The 22,322-nt window shown below is 38.2% G+C and overlaps 2 protein-coding genes across 11 annotated transcripts in view; both read left to right on the top strand.

The window, feature by feature from the left end:
- The window catches only part of LOC143032890 (uncharacterized), a 144,384-nt gene that overhangs the window by 25,466 nt on the left and 96,596 nt on the right, over positions 1-22,322 (top strand). The gene's annotated exons all lie outside the window — the stretch shown is intronic.
- The window catches only part of LOC143032891 (receptor-type tyrosine-protein phosphatase kappa-like), a 984,894-nt gene that overhangs the window by 957,651 nt on the left and 4,921 nt on the right, over positions 1-22,322 (top strand). For all 10 annotated transcript variants that reach the window (XM_076198111.1, XM_076198115.1, XM_076198119.1 and 7 more), the window contains 2 exons: positions 1,678-1,865; positions 7,758-7,893. In XM_076198111.1, coding sequence (XP_076054226.1) covers positions 1,678-1,865; positions 7,758-7,893 — 324 coding nt within the window. The remainder of the gene's footprint in view (positions 1-1,677; positions 1,866-7,757; positions 7,894-22,322) is intronic.

The raw sequence follows: 22,322 nt of genomic DNA, 5'->3' as shown, positions 1-22,322 counted from the left end.
GAGAAATTATGACACTTTTATTAGACGCAACTGTCCCTCCGTTATGCTGTCCCCCAACCCCTTGTTACTGTCCTGTGCCATTTCTCTGAATATTCATTTCCTTTATTTCGCCTACCCTGTGGTAGGGGAAAAGAATGCTACCACCAAGTCTTCCCACTTGAGTCATAAGAGGTGACAAAAAATGAGATAGGGGATAGGATTAGGAGTCCTGCTACCTGTAGCCCCAAAGGGGACATTACTATAAAAAGTAAAAGCATAAGAAGGTCTAGGAGTTTTCCAACCAGTACCCTAAGGTCTGGGTCTTTTAATGGGCATTGATGTGGTACAGATGAGAGTAAAAGGGAAGAGATAGGTAGTATGTTTGTGAGAAGATGGATGTGTTGGCATTGAGTGAAATTAAGTTGAAAGGGAGGGGCGAGTGTGGGTATGGGAGTGTAGTTGGGAGTTTCTTAGGAGTGAAAAAGGAACGAGGGAGAGAAGGGGTGGCTATATTAGTAAGTGAAGAGATAGGTAAGCATGTAGTGGAGTGGAAGGAGGTTTCTTCAAGGTTGATGTGAATGAAGGTGAAGCTGGGAAGGGAGATGTGGGTTTTTGTAGGTGCGTATGGGCCTGGTAGTGAGGAGAGTATAGAGGAAAGGGAGGATTTTTTAGATGGATTTAAATTTCTAAATGAGTGCATAGAGGGATTAGGGAGAAAAGTCAGTGTAGTTGTATTGGGAGACCTTAATGCTGGGGTAGGAAATAAACCAATAGAAGGAGTGATTGGAAAGTATGGAATTCCAGGAAAAAATTATAGTGGAGAGTTGATGGTGGAGATGTGTCTTGAGAGCGAGTTGATGATAGCAAATACAGTGTTTAGGAAGAAATTCAAGCATAAGTACACATGGGAGTGGGTGGTGGATGGAAGGGTGGCAGATAGTGTTAATGGACTATATAGTGATGACCATGAGTATGGTAGGAAGAGTTAAGGATGTACATGTTCTAAGGGAAGAGAGTGGGGGAATGTCAGATCATTTCCTGGTGGAAGGTAAGTTGAGAGTGGAGAATAGGTGGAGAAAGAGAAAAAGGGTAGAGGGTAGGGAGGTACTTAGAGTGAACTGCTTAAATGAGAAAGAAAAGGAGGAGTATAAGAAGAAGCTGAGAGAGGAGTGGGAGGTAGTGAAGGATAGAGTAGAATTAGGAGTGGAGAAGGAATGGGGATGTTTCAAGGAGGGAGTCACAAGGTGTACAATGATGGTGTGTGGAACAAGGAGGACGGGAGGAAATTAAAGGAAAGGTAGTGAGTGGTGGGATGAGGAAGCAAAGAAGTGTGTGGAAGAGAAGAAGCATATAGATAGATAGCAAAAAAAAAAAAAAAATTCTTGAATTGCTTAGACTGGCTGGAGAGATTTTTATTCTAGTCTTTTATATATATATATATATATATATATATATATATATATATATATATATATATATATATATATATATATATATATATATATATATATATATATTTGCTTGTACTTTATTTTTGAGACATTCATTCTCAGTAAATTTTACAAAACACATATAGGACTTGTGATATTACAATTGATATGTACTTAAGTTTTTCAAAATATGCCTACATCTTAGAAGAATTGTTAAACAAGGAACTAATCTTCTTTAGATTATTAACACTTTACCTCACCTTTACAGATTGTTTCACTGACAGAACTGATGGCTGGAATCAAAGCTGAACCCAAGTCATGTCAACTGTTCCAATTAATGTGTTGGCCACAGGGACACAAGGTACCCACTTCAACCAATGCCCTTGTTGAACTTATGAATATGGTGGAACGATGGAGACAACGAACTGGCTATGGACCTGTTGTGGTTATTAGTCCGTAAGTGTTAATACTTGAAGTCTGTTATTAGTCCAAGTAAATCTTAGGGTGGTATGTTTCTCCACATATAATAAATTTTTCTAGTTATTAATTACTCTTTGTTATTAGTGTCACCTTGAGTTTCACTTTACTAGAAACCTGTGGCCTTATTTACCTAGTTGTTGTTCTTCCCTAGACTGTCTGTCTGAGCAGTCCCGTCTCCTCAAGGAATGCCATGGCTGAAACAGGGTTTTCCCACAAATCCTTTATGGAGTATATGTTGAGTTGTTTGCGTCCATGATTGTGTATAATGCAGTCTTCCATGACGTGTTGAATAGTATGGGGTGAAGTGTTACATTCTGGGCATTTGTCCACAATGCAGTCATCCAGTCTCTTCTGGCAGTTTAGAAGGGCTGGGTGATGGCTGCATCGCAGTCTGGCCAGGTGGACTCTGTCCTTTCATGGGGGAGAGGATTCAGAAGAAAAGTTTAAATGTGTTTGAGAGGAAATGTCAGAAGTATGGTAGGGGTTACTAGGTTGGATAGAGTGAGAAATGAGGTGAGGAAGATGGTGGGAGTGGAAAAGGAGATGGCAGATAGGGCTGATGAAAGTATTAGGATGTTTTGGACACATGGAAAGAATGAGTGATGAAAGATTAGTAAAAGAGATGTGGAAGGCAGAGGTAGAGGGAGTAAACTTGAGGGGACAAATGAGGCTGAGATGGATGGTTGGGATGAAAGGGGCGTTGAGCAAGAGGGGAATGTCTGTTGACCAAGGGAGAAAGTAGGAGATAGGGATGAGTGGAAAGTTACTGTGTATAATGAGTGGGAGTAGGTACATAGCTTTGACTTGGCTACCTCCCTTATAAAGGAGAAAAAACTCTTGGTATATAGATAGCAAGAAAAAAAAAGCAAGAAATATAAATTCTTGAATTGCTTAGACTGGCTGGACAGATTTTTATTCTAGTTATTATTTTTTTTCTTACTTTTTTTATATCTGAATTATCAATTTTCCATAAACTCATTGCCTTTAGTTGTTTGCTTGTACTTTATTTTTTTCATTAGCTTCATTTCTTAGTGCTTTATCTTTCTCTATTTCCTCATCGCTCATTTCCTTTTTTATCCACACATTTTTTTGTAATTTTTACTGTTAGCTAGTTTTGCCACTTTTGATAGTATCTCTTCAGGTATCATTTGAGTCCTTATTTTGATTTTCAATGGCCTATAGTGTTTCTCTCTAGAGTATGTACCCATTCTATGCACCTCATTGATTTCTTTGTCTAATTCTTGACCTTCGCCCTGAACCACTTTCAATATTTCCTTCGCAATTTCTTTTTCTTCTTTTTCTCTTTGATATTTGTATACATTATGTTTTTCTTTGATACCATAAAACACAATGCATCTCTTTTTATCCACTGTCTCTCATCCAGTTTTCCTTTTCCTTGTTTACTTTAATTACTGTTTCTTTTGCATTTTCTTCTACCTGCTGTTGTACCATTTCTTTGAAAGTGATTTTTTTATTTTCACATTCCTGTTTCCACTAATTTTTTATTTCAAGGAGATATGTCTCTTCAATTGATTCTACCACTTTTTCAGTCATTGCTTGCATTTGCTCTTTGACTTCTTTCTGCAGTTCTTCATTTTTGTTTCTGTCCTCATTTTTCTTTCTTTCGTTTTCACTTTTTATCATACTTAGTTCACTTTTTAGGTCATTCAACTCTGATTATTTCCTTGTTAGTTTTACTTAAATTTGTCATCTCTTTGTGCAAGACTCTATAATCTATTCTTGGAATGGGTGGGGGGATGGGGGATGAGGTAGTATGTGTGAGCAAAATTTGACGCAACCCAAAGGGATTTCTCCCTGTCTTCTCCTTTTATGCAATGGGGGGACGGAGAGGGGGGTCGCCGATTTAATGAAACGACCTTGCTGTGGATGTGCTGTGTCTTGCGACACTGCTTCTGACCCAGGGCAGTGGACAAGGTGCAGGGATGACCCGTCATCCAGGAGGTGCTAAGATAAGAGGGAGGGTGGAGGGGTGTGTGGAGTGTATTTAGGGATGAAATGGGTGGGAATGATTTTATGCCTTTTCCTTTTTGGCTACCTCCCTTGTAAGGGGGAAAAAGCCTACGTATATGTATGTATGTATTGATTCCTCCATTGATATCTTGATTCCTTAGTAAACTGCTAAACCTATTTTCTTTTTCTGTATTCATAAATTTTCCTATTCCCTTTCTCGTTGAAAACCCGAAAAAACATTGGTTTCCCACCTTTGAGTAGACTTTGGGGTGTCGCTTAGACATGTCCTTTGGTATCACACCCAGTGGCGATTCCACTCTACTCATATACAATCCTCTCTTCATTGGTTCATTAATTCTTTTGTCTTCTTTTCTTTCCTCCATTTCATGCTATACTATACTTTTCCAAAACTGGATACCTTACTGGTCACTCAACTACATAGCCCTCTCATCCAGAAAACAACAAGGCATTTTCTTGATCCAATTAACAAAGTGCTAAGTTGGAGCTCATTCGCTAACACTTCATTCCTCTCTGACGATATGTGTGTATTTACCTAGTTGTATTTACCTAGTTGTATTTTGCAGGAAAAGAGCTATGCTTATAGTGACCCACTGTTGTATCTTTCCACATCCAGTTTTTTCTTAAAGTCATGTATAGTTTTAGCACTCACTCTTTCCTCATTCAGTTTGTTCCAGATATCTGTCACTCTGTGTGGAAAGCTATTCTTTTTCAGATCTCTTCTGTAACATTTCTTAGTGCCTTACCTTGCTCTATTTCTTCATCATTCAAATCCTTTTTTATCCACACATTTTTGTAATTTTCACTGTTAGCTAGTTTTGCTATTTTTGATAGTATCAGTTTGATTTTCATTGGCCTATAGTGTTTTTCTTTAGAGTGTGTGCCCATTCCATGCACGTCGTCAATTTCCTTCTCAAACTCTTGACCCTCGTCCTGAACACTTTCACTATTTCCTTCGCAATTTCTTTCTCTTCATTTTATCTTTGGTATTTGTGTACATTATGTTTTTCTTTGATACCATAGACCACTATGTATTTCTTTTTATCCATTGTGTCTCTCACCTAGTTTTCCTTTTCTTTGATTACCTTAATCACTATTTCCTTTGCATTCTCTTCTACCTGCTGTTGTACTATTTCTTTGAAAGGGATTTTTTTATTTTCACGCTCTTGTTTCCACTAATTTTTTATTTCAATGAGATCCTTCTCTTTGATTCTCCCACTTTTTCAGTTACTGCTTGTAATTGTTCTTTGACCTCTTTCTTCAGTTCTTCATTTTTGTCTCTATCCTCATTTTCCTTTCTTTCATTTTCTCTTTTAATCATACTTAGTTCACTTTTTAGATCATTCAACTCTCTGATTATTTTGTCGTTAGTTCTTCGTAAGTTTGTCATTTCTTTGTGCAAAGCTCTATAGTCTATTTTTAAACCAATTAATGCTTCCATCAAATCATTTATGTCTCGATTCCTTAGTACACTGCTAAGCCTAGTTTCTCTTTCTGTATCCATTACTTTTCCTATTGCTCCTCTTTCCTCTTGAAAGCCTGAAAAATTTTTGATTTCCCATCTTTGAGTAGTCTTCGGAGTGATGCATATACACATTCTCTTTGGTATCACCCCCAGTGGTGATTCCACTCTACTCATATCTAATCCTCTCTTCATTAGTTCATTAATTCTTTTATCATTACTTTCCTCCATTTCATACTAAACTATACTTTTCCAAAACTGGATGTTATACCTTACCAGACACTCGAATACATAACCCTTTCATCCCAAAAACAACAAGGTGTTTTCCTGATCCAATCAACAAAGCGTTAAGTCGGAGTTCATTTGCTAGACTTCCTTTCTCTTTGACGATGTGTATGTGTATGTATGTATGTAAATATGTATGTATGACATTAACAAAGGAATTTCATAAATTAGAACTTGAGGAGTTAAAAGATAAATATAAGAATTTAAAAGAAGAAGAAATTAAGTTAGAGGACAGTGTGACATAAAGTAATGAGACAGCTAGAGAATATTAAAAAACATTAGAGAAGTCATATCATTGACAGAAAGGGTGGTTAAAGTTACAAGAGGAACAAGTACAGTTATGAAAAACTATGGAGTAACAAAAAGAAAAAAGGGAAGATTTGGAAGAGGTGGTAAGGGTATTCAAATTTAGAGAAATGTTGATAAGAGATACACAAACAAAAATGTATCATAATAGTAGGGTGGCAAGAGAAACATTTACCAGGAAGAAAAAATTAGAAAAGACAGAAATAAAAATAAATAGCACAAATAGTAGTGGGCAATAAGGAAAATATACATGAAGAAATGGAAGAAGTATATAGGTTAGATAGACATGTACAAGGAGATGCAAATCCCTTGAAAATAAGCTTCAAATTACAAAGTATAATGAATGAATTATGGATCAGACATGAAAACTAGCAAGTCTAGACAAATTCAAGAAAGTTGAGGCAAGATGCAAAGGAAGAAGAGAGAAAACAAGAAAATTGGTGGAAGAAACTTAAGGAAAAAATGAAACCAGGAACAAATGGGAGAGGACAGAATTTTATTGGAGAATGGTAGTTCAGAAATTGAGGAAATGTTTTCTAAAATAAAGACCCAGAGGTGAAATGGAGAGAAAAGGGTGTAAAAGGATTAGATATAGCCTATACAGATACATATGGCTTAATACAAGTAAAATTAGAAATAGATGACTAAATGAGAAGGGACCAAACATAATTTGTTTTGCCAAAACCAAGCTCATTGGAAATAATGATACAACAGATTGACAGATTGATATATTAACTTTCTTTCCCTTTGAAACAGTACTTATTTCATACTTGACCCCCTTATTTCAGCTTAGACAAAAAAGCATGAGTATACATGGTAAATACACTCCTTTTTATTACAAGAAATAATAATACTTTGTTATGCAGGGCAGTATTTGTAATAGATCTTTGGAGAAGCATCTGTATGGTAGAGGAATATGATTATGAGCCATCATATATACTGTTTCATAAAGAAATGTAACATAATGGAGATTGGAAAAAGTAAAAAGAATATCAGGACAACATAAAATTGGAACAAAGGAAGTAAAGATAGTGGGATCTGAAAAAGACCTAGGAGTAATTATCTCAAATGACATGTCCTCTGATAAACAGATAAACAAAATTGTCAGAGAATCTTACGATGTGCTAAGATCAATAAAGGTGGCTTTTACCTATTTAGATGAAGAAATAGTTAAAGAAATACTAGTCACACTAACAAGGCCTAGACTGGAGTACCAAAAAGAATATAAAGAAAATTAAAAGAATCCAGAGAGCAACCACGAAAATGGCCCCAATACTTTCAAACCAGTTATATGAGGAGAGACTGGCTAAAATGAAATTACTGACTTGGAACAAAGAAGAGAAAGAGGCAACCTGCTGACCATCTACAGAATCATGAAAGGCACAGAAGTCCTTGATAGAGAGGGCTTACTAAATTGGGATAAGAGAAATACTAAGGGACATAATAAGAAACTCAAAAAAGATAGTTATAGAAGAGACCTGAAAAAAATCAGTTTTCCACACAGAGTGATGGATGTCTGGAACAAACTGGATAAAACAATAGTGTGTACAAAAACTATACACAAATTTAAGAGTAAACTAGACACTGCAAGATACAAAGATGGGACACCATGAGCATAGCTCCCCTTCCCATAAGATACAATAGGTAAATACATGTCTGTCATAATAATAAAGCAATAAAGTTTAGCACATGAAAATGATGAGTTATCATTCAAAATTATATATTCCCTTTAGTTACTCTAGCTGATGATAGCATGTATTCATCTGAACAACAAATTTATGTACAAGTTAGAATAATAATGATCTTCCCTCCTCCAACCCTGACAGTGATGGCATGAGTCGTGCAGGGGTCTACTGTGCTGCCAATGCATGCATTGAACAGGTCATCCAGCATGGGGAGGTTGATGTTTTCCAAGCTGTTAAAACTGTTCGTCGCCATCGACCACAGCTCATCAACAATATGGTAAATACCAGAATTTTAATAGATTTTAAATTAGTACAACATTCTCAGCATAATTTTAATTTTTTCCAAGATTAACCATGATTTTATTTTTCTTCTGTAAAGTAGTTGTGGATTTCTTTGTAGTGATGTTCTATAAAGTTACTAAACTAGATTTATACAACTGTGTGACTATATTATACATCCCATACAGAGGCCCATTCCCCCAAACAAGGGGGAGGGGGATGGCTGAGTCAAACTGCACACCCACATTATAAACAGATAAAGCCTATTCAACCACCTTCACCACCTTAGCACCTTAGGGATGAAGAATCACCCTTTCCCTCTCTACACTGTTTGAGTCAGAAACTATGCAGCAAAGCAAAGCTTTTCAACAACAAAGCTTGACATTTGGAGCTGTTTACCCCAATTACTTCACCCTATAATATCCCCTTGTCACATGCTAGGCCCTGTATTTGAGTTGGTACATCAAATCATAAACTGTGATTTGAATAGTTCCTGCAATCCAGGTTCTAGAACAACATTTACCCTCTTATGATCAATTTAACTTTATTGGGGTCAAGAAAATAGTGGAGTGCAATCACATAATTTAATACTTGAATTAAGTTACAATTATCTTGTTACTTACAATTTAGTCAGTGTGAACAATGCGAGTGCAGTAATTAGGAGAGCTAAAAAATGCCCATGTATCTTTTTATACTACAACTGTACAACACCAGTGCCATGGCACAGGTGCCAATGTATGCCAGTGTAACCTATCCTATTTCTATTTACAGCTCCACACAATTTACCCGTATCTTTATTTTTGTGTGAAGAGGGCTTACAATATACCATATTTTTCGGACCATAAGGCGCACCCGTAATTTGCTCTTCCCCGTCCTTACATAAGGCGCACCTGACCATAAGGCGCAGCTGGTCTCATCATCAGATAATCATGCTTATGTGAGTGCATTCAGAACTGATAATTTTCGTTGTCGAATGAGAAAAATCATTTGGGATTTAGCAAAATTACAAAAATAAATTATATATTTTTCTATTTTGGTCAGTGAAATCAGACCACCTCCATGGATGGTCTGCCCTACCAATACCCCTAAAAAAACAACATAAACACGTTACGGGAATTGTAGGGAATAAAACCAGCATTAGCAGTTTTATTCCCGGAATTCTCTATTCACGTAAAAACACAAGATTACAAATGAAGGTAAATTTTTAGTTTCGACCATGGGCGCAATATAGCAATAGAAAATTAATTATTAATTTTGTAAATTGTAATGTATCAACGTAATATGCAATTTTGTGAGCGTAAATAAAAAACGAAAAAAGCTCCTAAAACAGATTTCGTAATTAACGAAGTCTTGTCGGACGAATGGTACGCCATGTTTGTTATGATAGATGCCGACATCTAACTTAACCTGTGTTTAATAAATCGTTACCTGCAAATTAAATGTCATCCGGCTCGTCCTCGTTGTCGTCGTCGTGAGAGACGTTGGCGGGCTTTTCAACCTCTCAGCTTGCGGGGTATACAGTTCCTATGCTACCGACTTCGTTCATTAGCATATTTGCTTGTAGCAAGTTTTTTTTTTTCCGCCCACAAAATTGCATATTACGTTGATACATTTTAATTTACAAAATTAATAATTAATTTTCTATTGCTATATTGCGCCCATGGTCGAAACTTAAAAAATACCCAAATGACTACAGTCGGAGTGGAGCGAGACTAGACCAATGTAGACTGGCTGTCTTTGTTGTAGACGCTATCATGTCATAGCCATGATAGCGTTAATGAATGCGGTGGCATGGACTCGAAAACTGTCGAAATTTTCACAATTTTCTTGTCAAGATACATGCATCTTGGTTATAATTTGGTTGTAACTTTTGCTAGGCCTATGCACTGTCGCCGTCGGCAGGCTAGCTACGAAACGTGTGAAAATAGTACGTCACTGTCCGAGGCATTTTTTTGCAATGAAGCCACACATAAGGCGCACCTCACGATAAGGCGCACCACCCAATTTTGGCCGATTTTAAGGATTTTGCCCGCGCCTTATGGTCCGAAAAATATGGTAATCACTAATAGTCATCTAAAAATATAAGCAACAGGGCCTAGAAGTGAGGGCCCTACTTTGAGTCATCATCATGATTTACATGCACTCTGACCTCTGATGACAGGAAGTCCTGATTTTTTAGTCTTCTGCTGCTGGCTTCCAAGCCCTCCGCATCATTTGTGTGTGCGATGCCCGCGTCCATTGTCAGTAACATGTCATGGAACATGACACCCTCCTAATCAATTATAAAGATGAGAACATCCTTTTGAGTCACATCATTCCTTCATCCATTCACTCCTATTTTTTGCACATTCTCTTCCCTGCTCAACACATGCTTCATGCATCAAGAGTTTACTTTACACCATTCCTCTATCTCATTCTTGGTTTTTTTCTCAAGTTTACTTCATCCAACTGTTTTCCATAATTGTTTTTAGTCTTTAGGGCTGCCATGCTGCACCTGCATATGGATGCACGACTTGTCTAGACATATATGGATGATGGAGGGAGGCTTGACAGAGTGGCAGCAACTGCCAAACAACCCAAGGTTCTTCACTTAACCACAGAGCAGCATACCTATCCCTATCTCCATAGGGTGATGCAGCCCTGAGGGGCTAGTACATGATCCCTGGATTGGGCCCAGAAATTTACTCTGTTCACCCTACTATTTCTCTCCAACTATATCTACCCCTCATTTTTCTTCTTCTTTGTCTTCTTCATCTTCTTCTCTCTCTCTCTCCACATAAGGAGGTTAGTACCCTTATCTGTCAAGCTACTGTGGTGTCTTGCCATAAGATTTTGCATAAGAGTTTGTGTATCAAATGGTAATTAAACCATAAAAAAACAGATTTTATTGTCATTCAATGTTTGTTTCAAAAGAAATGCAGAATGAAAACAGAATGTAAACACATGACATAGTATGACTACCACATAATGAAAAACAGTACTGTTCACAAGGGTTCTTGTAAACAGTACTGTTTTTCATTATGTGGTGCTCATAGAAATTATACAGCACTTGAAAAGGGGAATTTATTTCAAATTGTTTAAAACAAACACATTAAAAACATATTGCATGCTGAGAAAAAGCATAAGATTTTCAACTTATGCCATAAGACTTGAAAAATCATAGAAATTACATAAGACTTATCCAAAAAACATAAGACTTGACAGGTATAAATACCCCAGTGCCTACCCTCCCATATCTCCTATTAACTGCAGACATAGAAACCAACCTAGGCCCATACACATGCCCTGCATATATAAAACAAATAAACTATGTACATATATTCATCAAATGCAACACCTGTTACTTTTGGTTCCACCTTACATGCACTGTACTTACAAATCACTACACAAAGAACTGGAGCCACAACCATCACACATACAACATGTGCATCCAAAAACTTACATATACATACATATACCAAGGCTTTTTCCCCCTTCCAAGGGAGGTAGCCAAAAAGGGAAAGGCATAAAAACACTCCCACCCATTTCATCCCTAAATACACTCCACACCCCTCCCACCCTTCCTCTCATCTGAGCACCTCCTGGATGACGGGTCATCCCTGCACCCTGCCCACCGCCCTGGGTCAGAAACAGCGTCGCAAGACACAGTACATCCACAGCAAGGCCGCTTCATTTAATCGGCGACCCCCCCTCTCCGTCCCCCTTTGCATATAAGGAGAGGACGGGGAGAAATCCCTTCGGGCTGCGTCAAAAATTTACTCACACATACTACCCCACCCCCCACCCCCCCGCCCATTCCTCCTCATGCAGTCACAACATCATCCATATACAACCATTCTCCACTCACCTCTGTCTTCCGTCCTCTCCCTTCCTTCCTCAACAGACATTCCCCTCTTCCCCAAAGCCCCCTTCACCCCATCCATCCACCTCATCCTAGGACGTCCCCTCATGTTCACTCCCTCCACATCTGCCTTCCATACCTCTTTTACTAGTCTTTCTTCACTCATTCTTTCCATGTGTCCAAACCATCCTAATATTCTTTCATCAACCCTCTCTCCCAAATCCTTTTTCACCCCTGTTCTCCTCCTCACCTCCAAAAACTTAACAACACATAAACATACTCTAAATATACTACAAATAAACATTCATGAAATCACAAACAAACACAGAGCTAATTCACTTTCTACATGAACACAACAGTCACATAGCTCTGATCCAAAAATAAAAACTGACACCATAATCTGCATTACTCATATTCACTGATTACACAATAGTAAGGGAAGACAACACATAACACACAAGCCCTACAACTTATGTAAAAGCTTTAGACTGCCTGTAACAGTTTTTCCCTTATCTCATATATCTGTAAAACCCCTTCCACTATGCCTTCTTGTCTACCCTGTCATATGCCTTTTCCAAATCCATAAAGGCCCTGAAAACATACAAAGGTATACTAAGGAGATGCAACAGACTTATTGGTACTTAAGGGGGTACGCGACACCTGGAGGTCATTTTCTAAAATATTTAGAGTAAAGAGCTGAAACTTCTCAGGTAAATAGGTATCCATATTGCCTACATTTTAGGTCAAGCAGAATGATGTATGTACACATGTACATATGTACACATGTACACATGTACGTATACCAGTAGCGACATTTAAAAGTGCACAGCACCATAATACGTGGACCAATTTGTTTTATATTTTGGCTATGATTAGTCAGTAGGCACACCTAGGGCCGGTCATTGAGTAATTGAACAATTTCCTTTATACTTTTGCATACAGGCATTTCAATTTTAATGGCTGGCAAAAATCGTGAAAAATATATTTTTTTTGCTCTTGTTTCCATTATTACTCCGAACTCTTTCATCCTATTCAAAATATTCGAACGATCGGCCCTAGCAGTTACTAAAAGTAATATTCCCTGTAAGTTTCATTTAAATCTAATGTATATTAGATTTTTTATGATTAAAAAAAAGTAGAAAAATATCGAACGGAGATATGGCAACTTGAAATATGAATATATCTGTAACTTGCTTATAGTTTCACCAATTTGACTGATGTTTTCATGGCTTAATACTTATTATATAATAAGTAAGTACAGTAAAAATTATCAACATATTTTAATTATAAGTACTTTAAATACTGAAAAACTAAAGTATAAGTATGTCACAGTAGTGACGACGCACAGACGACAACATCATATAATTTGCTTTTTTGCACCTTTGGCAGTTTCTTCATATGAAACCTCTCTGCTGGGGGTCTTCAGGGTATCTAAATCATTGGAAAGAGGTTTATTTTCCAGTAGTGGGCACCTTCTCTTTCCTCATCAGATTCCCCTCGCCAATCTATGTTGGTAGGGCACCCCCTCCAGCATCATATGATGTCCCTTCTTCTTTCTTCTTCCTGTATAGCCTTGATCTTTTTCCTCTTGCTTTCTTCTTTGGATTTAATCTTCCTCTTTGAATTGTTTAGTCTAATGTTGTCCTTTACCTCTGTCACCGTCACAGAGGTGCAGGTGAGGGCGGTGGTGGAGTGAGAGGTGATGAGATCTTTAGTCGTCTTTGACTGCTTGCCATCTTTAACTGCTGTTTTTTGTCATTGTGATGTTCTTTTGTTCTTTTTGCTACCCATGATGACTGTACTAAAGAGTAATATGTACTAGCTAAAGTAATAGATTGCAATGAGAGCTCATGAGACATGCGTACTTCCCTTTTCAGAGCTAGCCGGTAACTAACGCTTAGTTTCGCACAAAGTTGGCGAAATATTCTCCCTCCACCTTCCTCCCTTCCCCTCCACAATCGTATTGGCCGTTGATACACTGGGCGAGTGTAAATTCAATCAAATTTCAACGTTATTCGCTGCGCCTGAAGGTCCTAAGTGGCACGCCTCCTTCTAGTGTGGGTTGCGCCTTTAAATCTGTCCCTTTAATCCTCACCCAGGACCTTTAAATTGCGCGCGGCTGGAAAATTATTTGTCGGGATTTATTTCTAAGTGGTATACGAACATTTTGAACACAGTTTTGAAAAATGCCATATCTTGACCAAATTCACCCCCCAGGTGTCGCGTACCCCCTTAAGTGGCTGCTTGCAACTTGAAGGGGGTGTGAACAGTGAAATAATGGAAATGGTTTAGAACCACTGATTTAATTTAAGCATATGAGCTCATGATGCTGAAATATAAGGTAGATTGGGTTTGGACTCCATATATTTATCTAGTCTCTTTTAATAATGTCAATTATATTTGAACTTACAACATGAACATATAGTTTGTTCTTCATTGGTGTTTGATCTCTTATAGACTATTTTTGTAACCATTATTTCTCCTGATATTACTATGGTCCACAATAGAATAATCATTGTTGTTCATATTAATGAGGCCATGGAACATTTTAAAGACTTCAGTTAAATCACCCTGCATTCAACATTTGGATAAACTAAATAAATAAAATTCACTTAGACAATCTTCATAGGGTTTATTACATCAACAAGGGATCATTTTAGTGATTCTACATTATACCCATTCTAACTTGTTTATGTCTTTTATAAGACATGGGGACCAAAACTGAACACAGTATTTGAGATGAGGTCTTACAAGAGAATGATATAGAGTAATTATTACCTTTCAGTCATATATTCAGATGCCCTTCCAATAAATCCTGTTATTTGTTGGGCAGTTTTTGCAGCTTTTGTACAATGGAGGATCAGTTTTAGATCCTTATATACTATGAAACCTAGGTCTTTTTCTTTATCTGATTGCTGAAGCTTACTAATTTTCATGGAATAGATATTATAGGTGTTTTTGTTGCCTATATGTAGAACTCGACATTTATCAATGTTAAATTTCACTTGCCATTTATTGCTCCACTCAACTACATGATTAAAGTCAGACTATATTTACCTAGTTGTATTTTACAGGAAGAGAGCTATGCTCATAGTGACCCACTTTTGTATCTTTCAGCATCCAGTTGATCTTAAATTCTTGTATAGTTTTTGCACTCCCTGTTTCCTCATTCAATTTGTTCCAGATATCCACCACTCTGTGTGGGAAGCTATTCTTTTTCAGATCTCTTCTATAACTATCCTTTTTAAGTTTCCATAGTGATGCAGCATACTCCAATCTTGGTTTTACCAGTGTAACTAATATTTTTTTTGCCATTTCTTCATTCAAGTAGTCAAAGGCCACTTTCCTTGATCTTAGTAAATTGAAGGTTTCTCTGACTATTTTGTTTATATGCTTGTCTGGTGCCATGTCTTTGCTGATAATTACTCCTAGGTACCTTTCCGAGTTGACTTTTTTAACTTCCTTTGTACCAATTTTATATTGTCCCAATATTCTATTTTTACTTTTTCCAAATTCCATTATATTACATTTCTTGATGTTGAAGTTCACTTCACACTTTTGACTCCATTCCCAGACTTTGTCCAGGTCATTTTGTAGTGATACACAATCTTCCTCTATACTTACTTTCTTTAGTAGTTTTGCATCATCTGCAAAGAAGTTTATATAACATTCCACACCTTCATCCATGTCATATATATATGGCAAACATTATTGGAGCCAATACAGAACCCTGTGGGACTCCACTTATCACCTCTTCCCAGGTTTAGGTCTTGTCTCTAAGTACCACCCTCATTTTTCTCCCATTCAAGAAATCTTTCATCCATTCCAATAACTTTCCTTGTACTCCACCTATTGTTTCAATTTTTCTTAGTAGCTTTTTGTGTGGTACTTTATCAAATGCTTTTTGTAAATCTAAGAAGGCACAATCTGCCCATCCGTCCCTTTCTTGCATTATTTCTATTAGTCTCAAGTAAAAGCAAATCAAGTTTGTGGCACATGATCTTCCACATCTAAATCCAATTTTTTTTTTTATTTAGTATATAATTCTCTTCCAAATGTTTAATCCATTTACTTTTGATAACTTTTTCGCATATTTTTGCTATTGTACTTGTAAGGGAGACTGGTCTATAGTTGGTTGAATTTTCCTTGTCCCCTCTTTTGTATATTGGTACAATATTTGCATTTTTCCAATCTTGTGGTACTTTTCCTTCCTTGAGTAAGAAATCAATTTTCTTGTGTATTTTGTCCATTTGTTCATTTTTATATTCTTTTAATATCCAATTTGTAATTCCATCTGGCCTGTGTGATTTTCTGATGTCAAGTTTTTTTTTATTTGGTCCTTTATTTCTTTCTGTGTCACAGTTATTTCTTTCACTGGGGGGAATCTTTCTCTCTGTCCTTCCTCCCACTGTTGTGTACTTTCAGTTGTGAATACAAGTTTAAAGTATTTGTTCATAATTTCAGCCATTTCTGCATCATCTATATCTTCATCATTTCTTTCACGCAGTTTTACTATTTCATGTTTGTCATTCACATACCTGTAGAATAGTTTAGATCCTTGTCATAGTTTCTTTTTTCTTCTCTTCATATTTTTACATATTCGTTTCTTAGTTTGATGTATATTTGCCATTTGTTCATTTAAAAAAAAAAATTATATCTTTTCCAAGCTTTGTCTCTTCTATCTTTAGCCTCACTACACTTTTAGTTGTACATACATACATACATATACCAAGGCTTTTTCCCCCTTCCAAGGGAGGTAGCCAAAAAGGGAAAGGCATAAAAACACTAGCACTTTATGTACACCCATTCTTTTTCCTTTTTTTGGTATGTATTTGTCTATTTCCTCCTTGTAATTTTCTTTTAATATGTTCTTTTCTCTTCCATCTTTGTTTCTTCATTTAAGAAGTTTTCCCAGTTTACATTTTGAAAGAATTTCCTGAGATTCTTAAAATCCATTTTGTTATACATTATTCTTCCTTTTCTATGTTTCTCATTTCTTCTCAAATCAGTTTGTTCTTTTAGTTTGAACTCTATTAGTATGTGGTCACTCTTCCCAATTGGTGTCTTGTATTCCATTTTATCCATGATTTCAGGCTCTGATGTAAATATTAAATCTAGTCTTGATGGTTCTTCATTGTTTCCATACCTGGTATTTTCCTTTACCCATTGAGTCAATGTGTATTCAATGGTCATATCCAGTAGAATATTTCCCCAAAGGTCTTCACCTTTCACTGTCATTTCTTCCCAACATATTTCTTTTGAGTTAAAGTCATGATTACTATCCGTCCTACCACAAAATTTTTGTGGTAGGACAGATATGTGAGAAAGCTGTAGGAAAGGGTAGGGATGTTTTTTGGGCTTTTATGGATCTGGAAGGGGCTTGTGACAGGGTGGATGGGGGGGGGCACCGTGGGAGGTTTTGCAGATGTACAGGATAGGAGGAGAGCTTCTAGGAGCTGTCAAGAGTTTTTGCGAGAGTAGTGGAGCATGTGTCAGGATTGGAAATGGAGAGAGTGAGTGGTTTAAGGTAGAGGTGGGACTTCATCAGGGATGCGTTATGTCGCCCTGGCTGTTCAACTTATGTATGGGTGGGGTGGTGTGAGGGATGGATGCGGGGGTGGTGGGTTGGGGATTGGAGATGTTTTAAAGAAAATGGAGAGGAGTGGGAGGTGAGCCAGCTGTTGTTTGTGGATGACACTGCACTTGTAGCAGGATCAGAGGGGGGATTGGGGAGGATGGTGATGGGGTTTGGGAGAGTGTGTGAAGGAAGAGAGTTGAGGATGGGTATGGGTAGGGGGTAGGGTGATGAGATGTACAGGGGTTGAAGGTGGTGGCAGACTGGAGGTGGGTATTGAGGGAGAGCGACTGAAGGAAGTGGATACTTTTGGATACTTGGTTGCAAATGTGGTGGGGGGTGGAGGTGGAATATGGATTGGGAGAGGCGATGGGGTGGAAACGTGGAACATATGAGGGGAAGAGAGAAGGAGTTTGAATGTGTTTGAAATGAGGTGTATGAGAAGTGTAATGGGGGTTGCTGGGCTGGATGGAGTGAGGAATGAGGGGTTGAGGAGGAGAACAGGGGTGGTAGGGGAGTTGGGAGGTGGGGTGGATGAGGAGTATTGGGATGGTTTGAACATGTGGAGGGACTGGTGGGAGAGGTGTGGAAGGCAGATATGGAGGGAGTGAGCATGAGGGGGCACCCTGGGATGGGGTGGATGGGTGGGGTGAGGGGGGAGTGTCTGTTGAGGAGGGACGGGAGAGGGCAGAAGACAGGGGTTAATGGAGAGTGGTTGTGTATTTACCTAGTTGTACCTAGTTGTATTTTACGGGAAAGGGAGCTATGCTCGTGGTGTCCCGTCTTCATATCTCATTTTATCTAAACTATTTTTAGATGTGTGGATGATGTGATGCACGAGGTGGAATGGGTGGGGGGATGGAGGGTAAGGTAGTATGTGTGAGCAAAATTTGATACAGCCCAAAGGGATTTCTCCCCGTCTTCTCCTTTTCTGCGTGGGGGGACGGAGAGAGGGGGGTCACCAATTTAATGAAGCAGCCTTGCTGTGGATGTGCTGTGTCTTGTGACACTGCCTCTGACCCAGGGCAGTGGACAAGATGCAGGGATGACCTGTCATCTGGGAGGTGCCGGGATTGGAGGGTGGGGGGGAGTGGAGTGTATTAGGGATGGAGTGGGTGGGAATGGTTTTTATGGTTTTTTCTTTTTGGCTACCTCCCTTGTAAGGGGAAAAATGCCTTTGGTATATGTATGTATAAGTACTATGTTTCTCCTTTCATTAATCAGTTAATGCCTTCTTTGTGTCTTCCAGTATTTTGGAATGATTACTGTACTTGCAATTTTAGTGTTATATACCAAACTAAGAAATGAATATGTAAAAATATGTAGAGAAGAAAAGAGAAATTATGAAAAGGACATAATAGACAAATGTAAAGATCAACCCAAATTATTTTATAGATATGTAAATGGCAAGCTAAAAAATAAACACGAAATACTTAAATTCTATCAAGGTAATGGAGAATACACAGAAGATATAGAAATGGCAGATATTATGAACAAACATTTCAAATCTGTATTCACCAAAGAGGAAAAAATCTACAAAACTGTGATCAAAGAATTGAAGTAAGATTTCCTCCATTAAGGAAATTAGATATTACTCGGAATGAAATAAGGAATCAAATATTAATGTGGCGCAGCGAACTGGGGACTGCGCAGATCAAATAGACAATCAGCATCTTAGCATACGTGACGTAGACAGACTTGGGACGGAAGGTTATTTATTCACGGGAATGTTCGATGCCACTTTATTGCAGATCCGATCCATCACGCAGGATGGACCCAAAGGAATTTCGATAGTTACGGTGAAATTATGAAAACTGGAAATGGGACTGTAGTTACTAAAGGCTAAAAGCTACACATTATATAAAATATTGCAAAGGATCCACTAGTACACTCTAAACCTAAAATATAAAGGGTTTTACAACTTACTGAGTTGGCTACAAGAGGGGTGTGTACACCTTTCGAGTTTCGAACCAGACTGGCGCCTAGATGCGTGACGTGACATCACAAACGGCAACCGGTCTTTACACACCTTAATTCTAATTCTTAAAGTGAACATTGTACAAATAATGCGATGTTATCTTGCGACACAGCTTGCAGACAACTTACAAAGGTGGGATTTCGAACAGAGGAGGTCTCTGTTCGAAATACACTTAAAATTAAAGCATTACAAAAAACAAAATTGAAAACCCCTTCCGAGGGGAAACGAGCCTTACGACAAAAAATATGTAAACATGGGGATACACGGAATTATAAAAAAGCCCAGTTACTGCTCGTAACGGCACAATTAAAGCTTGACATTAACAAGTCACATGGCCCAGACAGAGTTGCAAACTGGATACTGAAGGAATGTATAGACAAACTAACAGGAAAAATATACAAAATAATTGAATGTTCACTCAAAGAAGGAAAACTACCAGGAGACGAAAAATGCCAATATAGTGCCAATATAATATAATAGAATAGAATATCAAAAGATTACAGAATTGGGGAAGAAAAAATAAATAAAACAAACTATGAAAAAGATCTTGGAGTGATGATTGGAAAGGACATGAAACCAGATAAGCATATAAACAAGATGTTCGGAGAAACCTACAACTTATTGAGAGCAATCAAAGTGGCATTTACCTATATGGACGAAGAAATGATAAGGAAAATACTTACTACACTAATAAGACCAAAACTCGAGTACGCAGCATCACTTTGGACACCCAGTACCAAAAAGAATATTAAGAAACTAGAAAGATTACAAAGAGCGACAACAAAGCTAGCACCGACACTCGCCGAACTAACATATGAGTAAAGACTATCCAAATTGAACCTACCAACTCTGGAACAAAGAAGAGAAAGAGGAGATTTGCTAACTAGCTACAGAATAATGAAAGGAATGGAAGTTTTAGACAGTAACGACCTATTAATGTGGGACAACGGTAAAACAAGACACGAAAAAAAATTGAAAAAGGATAGTTATAGAAAAAACTTGAAAAGGAACAGTTTCCCACACAGAGCGATAAATACATGGAACAAATTAGACAACAAAACAGTATGAGCTAACACTATACAAGATTTTAAGATAAAACTTGATGTGGAGAGATACAAAGACGGGTCACCACGAGCATAGCTCCCCTCCCGTATATTACGACTAGGTAAATACAACTAGGTAAATAAATACAACCCATCTCCATTCACCCCTATCTTCTGTCCTCCCCTGTCCTTCCTCCACAGACATTCCTCTCTTTTGTAATACCCCTTTCATCCCATCCATCCATCTCATCCTAGGACACCCCCTCATATTCACTCCTTCCACCTCTGCCTTCCCCACTTCTTTTACTAATCTTTCTTTACTCATTCTTTCCATGTGTCCAAAATATCCTAATACTCTTTTATCAACCCTATCTCCCAGTTCCCTTTCCACCCCTGTTCTCCTCCTCACCTCCTTATTTCTCACTCTATCCAGCCTAGTAACCCCTATCATACTTCCCAGACATTTCACCACAAACACATTCAAACTCCTTCTCTCTTCCTCTCTCATATTCCATGTTTCTGCCTCGTACAATGCTGTTGGCACAATCACTCCTTCATATAACCTCCTCTTAGCATCCATTCCCAGATGTCTATTTCTCATTACACTTTTTAATCCACCAAGGCATTTACTCGCTTCTCTCAATCTACATTCTACCTTCACCCCCACTCCTCCCTTTCCTGCCACATTTGCACCTAAGTATCTAAAATTATCCACTTCCTTCAGTCTCTCACCCTTAATGCTCACTTCCAGCCTGCTGTCACTCTCTCCCCTTGTACATCTCATCACCTTACTTTTGCCCACATGTATCTTCAGCTTCCTTCTTTCACACACCTTCTCAAACTCTGTCACTAACTTCCTCAATCCCTTCTCTGATCCTGCTACAAGCGCAGTGTCATCAGCAAACAACAACTGGCTCACCTCCCACTTTTCTCCATTTTCTTTAATCATCTCCAACCCCTGACCCACTACTCATGCATTCACCTCTTGCACCACCCCATCCATGTAAAGATTGAACAACCAGGGCAACATAACACATCCTTGATGAAGTCCCACCTTTACCTCAAACCATTCACTCTCTCCATTTCTAATCCTAACACAAGCTCTACTACTCTCGTAAAAACTCTTGACTGCTCTTAACAGCTTTCCTCCTATCCCATATATCTGCAGTACCTCCCACAGTGCCTTCCTGTCTACCCTGTTGTAAGCCTTTTCCAAATCCATAAAAGCCAAAAAACATCCTTACCTTTTCCTATAGCTTTCTCACATATCTGTCTTACCACAAAAATCTGATCTACACAACCCCTACCTGTCCTAAACCCACACTGTTCCTCACCAATTACTCCCTCTGTTCCTCTCCTAATCCTCCCATAAGCCTTCCCAACTACACTCACCAAGCTAATCCCTCTGAAACTACTACACTCGCACTTGTCCCCCTTTCCCTTGTAAAGTGGAACTATACAGGCACTCCTACAGTCCTCCGGCACTCTACCCTCTCTTAGACATACATTAAATAACCTCACCAGCCAGTCCACCATCACTGTACTTCCTTTCTTCAGACTTTCTGCATGGCATCCATCCAGACCAGGTGTCTTACCTGCTCTCATCATCTTAACAGCTGCTTTCACTTCATCCTTCCCTATTTCACCTCCATTTTCCTCACTCATCACTCTCATTTTCTTAGCGCTTCCCACTGCAACTACCTTTCTATCCCTATCCTCCTTCACATTTAGCAACTCCATAAGATACTCTGCCCACATTCCTCTCACTGCCTTCTCTTCCATTATCATCTCTCCATCTGCACCTTTTACTTTTTCTTCTCTACTTGATTCACCTCCTTTTTCTCTTTTAATTTCCTTCCAAAACATCTTTTTATTGCTTTCAAAATTTTCTGTCATACTCTTATCCCATTTCACATCTGCTCTCCTCGTTGCTTTCCTTATCTTATGCTTAACTTCCCCTCTCTTTACTTTGTACCTCTCATACGATTCC

This window comes from Oratosquilla oratoria, chromosome 14 (genome assembly GCF_046742065.1).
Source record: "Oratosquilla oratoria isolate Oo_2021 chromosome 14, ASM4674206v1, whole genome shotgun sequence".
NCBI lineage: Eukaryota > Metazoa > Arthropoda > Malacostraca > Stomatopoda > Squillidae > Oratosquilla > Oratosquilla oratoria.
The sequence above is the reverse complement of the archived record's forward strand: the minus strand, read 5'-3'. Positions and strand labels throughout refer to the sequence as shown.